This window comes from Danio rerio, chromosome 19, assembly GCF_049306965.1.
Source record: "Danio rerio strain Tuebingen ecotype United States chromosome 19, GRCz12tu, whole genome shotgun sequence".
NCBI lineage: Eukaryota > Metazoa > Chordata > Actinopteri > Cypriniformes > Danionidae > Danio > Danio rerio.
Window position 1 is genome coordinate 50,885,001 of NC_133194.1, and position 10,000 is coordinate 50,895,000.

The following is a 10,000-nucleotide window of genomic DNA, read 5'->3' on the forward strand; positions in this document are numbered from 1 at the left end:
ATTAGAATTGGAACAAAATGAAATTGGAATGGTATTGGAACAGAATTTGAATTATAATGGAATTGGAACATGATGAATGAAATTAAAAATGGAATGGAAATAGTTATGCTATTTACATGCGCTGAATAATCTGCAGGACTCAAACAAAATTTAGCAGAATGTTCCAGATGCTCTTTTCTACACAATGAGTGTGAATGTGGATAGTTTTAATATCCCAAATCTATCACATGACTTCAGATATGGTTCAAAATGTCAAAGTGAAAACCAGATTATTTCACTTACCCCCGTGTCAGATTATTTTGAAGATAATTAGCTTGTTTTAAGGGACAACCCACTTAATTTTGACTCATTATTTCCTAAAACAAGACAATATTTTTTGGCTCGTCTAGAAAATGCTACTAGATTTAAGAATTTTTAGATGTCTGCACTTGAAACAAGTTGAAAAGTGAGTTGAAAACTCCAAGTAAGATTTTGCAGTGTAAGAGCTGTTGTGCTGGAAGTGAAGCTGATCTGCGTGTGTATTAATGCAGTTCAGTGCAGTTTTGTGATGTTTGAGTTCAGCGTTTGTGTCGATGGTGAGCAGCGGTGGCATTTTACTGGTCTCGCGTGGCTGCGTGTTTGACAGCAAAGAGAAACCAGCAATAAATAATGAATAATTCAGCTTCTAATACACCACCATGTCTGGCCTAAATAAAGGCAGATATGTTGCAAAGAAGCAGACTCTGTGATGTATAATACTTTACCAAACAAACAATTTATTTATTTAGTTTTTATTTACAATAACACGGAAAATTTTACTTATTTTTATCAAAGTTTATTGCACAGGATTCTCTTTTTTCTTTTTTTTAAATAAGTCTTTTATTTTGGTTTAATATGAATATTCAAAATAAAATGTAAATTCTGCATATGCCAATATTATTTGCTTCTTTAAGAAATAGTGTGTGTGTGTGTGTGTGTGTGTGCGCGTGCACGCAGAACAAACCACTGTTAACCAATCTCAACTTGATTAAATTAACTTATTTAACCTAGTTAAACCTTTAAATGTCACTTAAAGCTGAATACAAGTATCTTTCAAAATATCTAGTCAAATAATTTGTACCGTCATCATGGCCAATACAAAATAAATCAGTTATTACACTGTTATTTTAGCTTCAGAAGAAACACGCTTCACTTTAAAATCATGTTGTTTTGTGCAGATTTAGATTTAGTGTTGTTTTAAATAAGGGCTGCTGTCTGGGGTGCTGAAATCTCTACACTCCCCTGCTGCTGTCCAGGGTTCTGAAACCTTTTTTCCCTCTATTTTCCTGATTACTGGTGCGCTGTCTATGGTGCTGAATTATAGCCTCCATCCAGACCAGCTCTGTCCATGGTGCTGATTCAAATACACACACTCTATTCTACTCAAATTCTAATGTTTAGTCTCACACACTGTACTATAAGTAGTGAAATGCTTAACTGCCCGTGACCTTAAAAACATATATAAATAGGAATATAAATTATGGAGTATATGAGGAAGTAAAAAACACAGACACTTTTTAGATATAAAAACGTTATACCTATAGAAAATATTAGCAAATATTAAATATTTTAAAACTTTATATATGAAGAATGTAGTTACAGAATATATAACAAAATATAAAAGTATATAATTAACAATAATAATTATTTTCTTTATTATTAATTATTATCATCAATTTTAATTTTAAGTAATTCATTTTTTATCCATTTATTTTTTCACTCATTCATTAATTTCTTTATATATATATATATATATATATATATATATATATATATATATATATATATATTATAATTTTTATAATTAAGTTTATTTATTTATTAATGTTAAGCCTAGTGGTTATCACTGTGGCCTCACAGCCAGAAGGTCACTAGTTCATGTTCCAGCTGGGTCAGTTGGTGTTTCTGTGTGGAGTTTGCATGTTCTCCCCGTGTTGGTGTGGGTTTTCCTCCGGGTGCTCCGGTTTCCCCCCCAGTCCAAACACATGTGCTGTAGCAGAACTGATGAACTAAATTGGCCGTAGTGTGTGAATCGGAGTATATGAGTGTTTCCCTGTACTGGGTTGTGGCTGGAAGGACATCCACTGTGTAAAACATATCCTGGAATAATTGGCGGTTCATTCCACTGGGATGACCTCTGATAAATTAAAGGAAAATGAATGATGAATGAATGTTAAGCCTCAGGTGATGAAAATGATCAAGTCTCCAATAATACTTAAAACAAATGCATATATGCTTAGTGTCCAGTGTATTTTTGATGTCCATGTCAAAAAATGTATAATAAATCCATTAAATGAAATCTATTTCTTCACATGCCCAGTTTGCGTTATGGCAGTATGAAGAAAGATTTATTCTTGGGTTGGAAATGAATGTTTGCATGTTGAACCAGCACAGAGAATCAGCGGGTGCTGAAATCCGTCAACATTGTCCTGCATTATCAGCTGATGGCCAGTGAACTTCATTTCACTAAGTGCAGCTCTGCGGATCCGTCAGTCTCCATTTTGGCTCTAATACAGTGACTCGGATCAACAGCCCGTCCGCCGGGAGTGTGTGTTCATCATTATTATTAAACACCGCTGGCTCTGTGTGTGTGTTCCTGGAAAAACATATATTGAACTGAAATTCATAACCAATTGTTTTAATGCAATGTATTGTAATTTTTATTTATTTATTGAATTATTTATTTATTTTTGTATCATATGTTAATTATGAAGTTGTGGAATTCAATGCAGTTGTTTTTATTCATTTATTTTAGCATAATTAAATATTTATTTTGAAGTTGTCGAATTAAATGCCTTTTTTATTCATTTATTATTTGCTATTTATGAAGTACTTAAATGTAATTCAGTTGTTTTTATTCATTTATTGATGTAGCATACATTATTTAATTATAAATATATAGAATTTAGTTATTTATGAATTGTTTATTTATTTTTTTTCTAATTATTGATTTTTTTATGCACATTTTTGTCATATTTATTAATTAATTATTTAATAATTTTTGTATCATTTCATGTAATTGTATCTATTTATAAAGAGAAAGGGGGGATCCTCAAGCCGGGATTCAAACTCGGGATGCTCAGAAGGGCTGCCGCAGCATATGTTGGTGCACTAACCACTAGGCTATTGTGCCAACAATCTTATATGATTTGATCTATGTTGATCTCGCCATGAAATAGCCTTTAGTTGCTGATGTGGCTTATACACTTTATTTCGCAGTAATGATCAGTCACCGGCCCGCCCCAATCCTAACATTGTTTCTCTTTTCTTTTCAGTTGTTTTGCTGAATTCTAAGGAGTCTCAGGCTGAGCTGGGCTGGACCTCATATCCTTCTAATGGGGTAAGAGCTTCATCTTTATCTATCAGTCTGTTATAGAGACTGTTTTGGGATTAAAGGATATTTATCTGAGTGTGTTTTTGTGTTGGACTAGGCCTGTCGTGGACAAATACATGAAACTAATCTGCATGTCTTAATGAGTGATTCACAGAATCATACATTTAAATGATTCATCCAAAACAGCTGCGTAACTTGATTGGATCATGAATCATTGACTCAGATTACTCTTTCAGAAACTGATTCATTCTACGATTAATTATATATATATATATATATATATATATATATATATATATATATATATATATATATATATATATATATATATATATATATATATCTGAGTTTGTTTTTGTGCTGGACTCTGTTTAGTTTATACATAATACTTATCTTCATGTCTTAATGAGTGATTTGCTGAATCATTCATTCAAATGATTCCTTCAAAACAGCTGCTTAACTTAAACAAATCAATGAATGAATGACTTAATTGACTCATTCAAAAACTGATTGTGTGTTTATGTGTTGAACTGGGTTGTTTTAGTTAATACATGACACTAATCTGCATGTCTTAATTAGTGATTTACTGAATCATCCATTTAAATGATTCATTCAAAACAGCTGCATAACTCGAATGGATCATGAAGCATTGACTCGAATGACTCTTCAGAATCTGATTCATTCAGCTGTTGTGAAAATTTGATGTTACATTTGTGATATCTGGGAAATCAGAACTATTGTTTGTTTTATTACTGATTTATAACATATCTTAAAAAAACACCAAGGTTAAAAAGAGACTGTTTTGGTATTAGAATAAATGTATTTGACTGTTTTTGTGTTGAACTGGGTTGTTTTAGTTGATACATGACACTAATCTGCATGTCTTATTAGTGATTCACTGAATCATCCATTTAAAACAGCTGCATAACTTGAATGGATCATCGATCATTGACTCAAATGACTCAATCAGAATCTGATTCAATCGGCTGTTGTGTTAATTTGAAAATTCATTTGATATTTGGGACAACAAAACTATTGTTTGTGTTATATTACTGACTTATAGCATATCCTATAAAACACAAGGCCACAATGGGACAGTTTAGGTATTGAATTATACCTATCTGATTGTGTTTTTGTGCTGGACTCGGTTTAGTTAATACCTGATACTAAACTTTAAGTCCTAATGAGTGATTCACTTCAAAACAGCTGCTTAACTTAAACGAATCAATGAATGAATGAATCATTGGCTTATTCAAAAACTGATTCATTCAGTTTTTGTGTCAAATTGATATAACATTCATGACATTTGAGAGAACTATTGTTTGTTTATTTCTGAATTGTACCATATATATATATATATATATATACACACACACACACACACACACACACACATATACACATTTATGCACAAACCTATTTTCGAAATATGAACCTTTATTTTGGATGCTGTTAATCATCTGACTGTACTAGTTTTAGGCAATATTTATTTTTTTATGTGTATGTCACTAGTCATCCACTAATCTGGACAAGACTAAATTCAGACATACTGATTTCTGCACACATTTAAACTCAGTTTTTTTCTCTTGTGTTCGCCACACTGAAATGTGACTCACTAGATGAATCATTCACAGAGTTGAATAAACATCTGAATCATTCACAGAGTTGAATGAACATCTGACTCATTCACTGAACTGAGTCATTCCTGTCAGTCACATCTGACGCACCTATCAGTTTATTCTGAGGAGCTGAAATAAGACATTTGCTGTTCAGTGTGTTTTTGGGCTAATCCCTGTATCGTGCTTCACCTTGGATGTTCTTTCTCTGTCTCTGTTCTTGTCATCCGTCTTCACCTTTTACTGCTGTTCCTGGTTTATTTTCTCCTTTGTCCCGACTGTAAGAGCTGCTCATCTCTGCTGTAATCCCACAACAGCGTCTCCAGATAAACCCATTTGTCTCTCTCTGTGTGCAATCTCACATCTCCTTCTCTGCTGAAGATTACATGTATGATCTGAGACCAGTGTTAATCCTGATGGAGGATCTCAGGACACACACACACACACACACACACACTCACACACACACACGCGTTTCCTTCAGTAGATTTTCTACAAGCTCTTCGTCATTCAGCTGTTAATGCTGGACCTGAATGTGATTCAGTCCTGCCTGTCCTGCTCAGAGACAGCTGACACACACACACACACACACACACACACACACACACACACACACACACACACACACACACACACGTTTGCATACATGCACAAAGTCTTGCACATACACTTTTACACTCTCATATACATGTATACAAACACCCATGCATGAATACACATGTGCGCACATGCATATATACACACACTCACATGTACTCGCATACATGCACACACACATATGCATACACCCATATATGCACACACTTTCACACTCATACATACACATGTATATACACACACGCACACACACATAAAAACACATGTGCGCAGGCATATATACACACTCACATATGCTCTCATACATACACGCATATATGTGCTCACACTCATACATACACATGTATACACGCACATACATAAATACGCAAACATATACTCTCATACTTACACACACTCGCATACACCCCAAACATGCTCACACACACACTCATACATGCTAACACTTGCACACACTTACACACACACACATGCATACACATATGCTCGCACACTCTTTCACCCTCTCATACAAACAGGTACACGTATGTGTACACACACATGCATGAATACACAGAGTTACATATACTCACATGCACACACATATGCGTACACGCAAATATGCACAGTCATGCGCGCACACACTCTCATACATACACGTATGTATACACGCATACATAAATACACATACATTTGCTCTCAGACACACACACACTCGCATACTTATGCGCACACACACGCACACATTCATACACACATATATGCACACACACTCTCATACATACACACACTTGCACGCACTCGCACAAACATTCATACACGTATATATGCACACACACTTTCACACTTTCATACATATATATGTATACACACATACATGCACATGCGTGCACACACATATATATATACACACACTCACATATGCTCTCATACATACACGCGCACATACATACACTCATATATGCAGCCATGCACACACACTCACTCATACACATGTATACGCACACACGATTATACATATGTGCGTACACACACACACACACACACACACACACACACAAACTATATTCATACAAGCACATACATTCTCTCTCTCTCTCTTTCTCACACACACACACACACACACACACACTTGGTTGTTGGTATTCTCTGTCAGTCACAGTGGCGTCAGTGGAGGATCTCTGCCAAGCTCAAACTGCTGAATTCCCGCAGAAGCGCAGGATCTTCATTACTCTGCAATTAATAGTGGAAACAGCGCGCGAGTGTTCGTCTTCAGAGGCTCATTATCATCTCTCCACCACACAATGAGCTTGTTTGTGCTGCTGATTGGAGATGCTTTAGTCCTAATGTATTCTGCCTTTGATATACTGGAGCTGATTTGGCACTGGGATTTATACAGATTGAACTGTACGCATATGTAAATGTAAAAACAGCATGTGTGTGTGTGTGTGTGTGTGTGTGTGTGTGTGTGTGTGTGTGTGTGTGTGTGTGATGTACTTATTGACTCAGGGGGTGATCCACATACGTTTGCTCTAATATGTTGGTCTTGGTCTGCATCCCATTTAAATCATTCTGTGCAATAGTAATGATGCATACTCTCAATTAAAGTCCAGTTTGATGTAGGATAAATAAAATAGGTTGCAGTAGAAGCATACTACGTAGATAAATGTACCCTATTGAATGCTAACAGATGGCTCACAGATGGATTGTAATGAATAGGGTGGGCAATAAATCAGTGTAAAGCGATATGGATATCTTTTGTTATTTTGTGTTAGGCATACAGCTTTACAATGCTTTATTTTTATTTGTGTCCCTTGATTTTATTGTGAACAAAAAAAGCTTTGATAGAATTGGAGTCTTAAAAAAATGTAGCATTTATATTTTGTAAGTGTACAATGTTTTTATTTAGGAAACAAAAATAATAAATACTTTATTAATAAAAATGTGAAACAACAAATAAGTGTATTATAGAATTAGAGGGTGATCATTTTGACTAGAACCTGACTAGAACGTTTGCTATACGTGTAGAGTGAGTATATAGTGTTTATTTTCTTATTTCTAATATAATTAAACCACATTTAACAACATTTTATTGTATACAGTGCTTTTGTAATGGGATATAAAGATGTTCAGTTAAGGCACAGGTGTCAAACTCGGTTCCAAAAGGGCCGCAGCTCTGCACAGTTTAGTTCCAACCCTGATTAAACACACCTGATCAAACTAATTGAGTCCTTCAGGCTTGTTTGAAACCTACAGGTAAGTGTGTTGGAGCAGGGTTGGAACTAAACTGTGCAGGGCTTCGGTTCCCAGGAATTGAGTTTGACACCCCTGAGTTAAGGGATTTAGGTGATTTGTGTTTGGTGCTTGTACTGTAATATTTCTATATTATTATTATCCTAAAGCTGGGGTCACCAATCTCAATCCTGGAGGTCCGGTGACCTGCAGGGTTTACCTCCAACTTGCCTCAACACACCTGCCCGGGTGTATCAAGTAAACCTAGTAAGACCTTGATTAGCTTGTTCAGGTGTGTTTGATTAGGGTTGGAGCTAAAATCTGCAGGACACCGGTGATCCCTGGCCTAGGGCTTGAGTGTGCACATATGTGGACAGCACATTTGAGCTCTTAAGTGGCTGTTTAAAATACTTTGAATGTTTAATATGTTGTTACAGACATACAGTGTCATCCTGCAACTGTTTTGCAGCATATGAAATGTCGCAAACACAAATGTTTTTAACTGTCCAAAATGGGCAAAAATTTTTTTTTTTAATCTCTGATAGTCAAAGCTAGTTAAAAACATGTATGTGTTATGTATGCACTACAAAAACAGTCAGGAAAAAGTGTTTTATGTGAATTCAGACTACGAGTACACCTATATGGACATCATTTTTCTCTAAAATTACATCATATCAAAAGATGATACTCAGGTTTTATTCTAATTAGGTTTCAATAAGCCCAAATAGCAAAGACAAATAAAAAAACTCCATGTAAAAAACACCTTGGGCCATAAGAGGTTATTATATATATATATATATATAAAATAATATTATATAAATATGATATATTATAATATAATATAATATATATTCTGATCTGCCAAACTGACCACTTTATCTGATTCACCTGCACTCTGCTCATATGTCTCTTGGGTCTTGTTTTTGTATTTCCAGTTTGTTATATTTGACTTCCTGTATGTTTCTTCATCTACTTGTAACATCTCTTTTTGTCGCATTCTTTGTAAAGTGTCCTTGAGCTCTGGAAAGGCGCTATATAAATAAAAATTATTATTATTATTATTATTATTATTTATTTATTTATTTAATTATTTATTTAATTGCTATTTTTAAATATTTTTATTTATTTATATTGTTTCGTGTTTTTATTTATTTTAATTAATCAATTGAAATATTAAATACACTATTTTTGTCTTATTTTATTATTGCTTTTATTTATTTATTTATTTATTTATTTTATTTATTTATATTAATTTTATTGTTTTTATTTATTTTTATTAATTAATTAATTAATTAATTAACTTATTAAATACACCAAATTATTTATCTTATTTTATTTTTGCTTTTATTTCTTTATTTTATTTCTTTATAATAATTTTATCAGTTTTTTTTTATTTTAATTAATTAATAAAAATAAAAATAATATGAATTAATTATCTTGTTTTATTTGCTTTTGTTTTTATTTATTTATTTATCAGGCGGCACGGTGGCTGAGTGGTTAGTACTGTGGCCTCACAGCAAGAAGGTCGCTGGTTCGAATCCCGGATAGGCCAGTTGGCATTTCTGTGTGGAGTTTGCATGTTCTCCCCGTGTGTGTGTTTGTTTGTGCGTGCGTGCATGCGTGCATCCGTCTGTCTGTCCATCCGTGTCTCCGTGTTGGCGTAGGTTTTCTCCAAGTGCTCCAGTTTCCCCCACAGTCCAAACACATGCGCTATAGGGGAATTGGACAAACTAAATTGGCTGTAGTATATGAGTGTGTGTGTATGGGTGTTTTCCCAGTACTGGTTTACAGCTGGAAGGGCATCCGCTACATAAAACATATGCTGGAATAGTTGGCGGTTCATTCCGCTGTGGTGATCACTAATAAATAAGGGACTAAGCTGAAGGAAAATGAATGAATGAATATTTGTTTATCTCTCTGTCTAGAGTACCAATAAAAACATTCAATCCATGTCTCCAACTCTAACCCTCTTCTGTTCTCCCTCTTCTTTGTCTTTGCCAGTGGGAGGAGATCAGCGGTGTGGACGAGAAGTACAAGCCCATCCGCACATATCAGGTGTGCAACGTGATGGAGCCCAGTCAGAACAACTGGCTGCAGACGGGCTGGATCTGGCGTCAGGGCGGCCAGCGCATCTTCATCGAGCTGCAGTTTACCCTGCGCGACTGCAACAGCATCCCTGGAGTTTCGGGAAGCTGCAAGGAAACCTTTAATCTCCTGTACGCAG

At 34.9% G+C, this 10,000-nt stretch overlaps 1 protein-coding gene across 2 annotated transcripts in view; it reads left to right on the plus strand.

Moving 5' to 3' along the window:
* LOC100329589 (ephrin type-A receptor 7) overlaps positions 1-10,000 on the plus strand; it is a 185,960-nt gene that overhangs the window by 49,909 nt on the left and 126,051 nt on the right. For both annotated transcript variants that reach the window (XR_012395279.1, XM_073931951.1), the window contains exons 2-3: positions 3,294-3,358; positions 9,778-10,000. The exon at positions 9,778-10,000 is cut by the window's right edge and continues 447 nt beyond it. Coding sequence is in view for 1 of the 2 variants with exons in the window: in XM_073931951.1 (XP_073788052.1) it covers positions 3,294-3,358; positions 9,778-10,000 (288 nt within the window). In the remaining variant the exon portion in view is untranslated. The remainder of the gene's footprint in view (positions 1-3,293; positions 3,359-9,777) is intronic.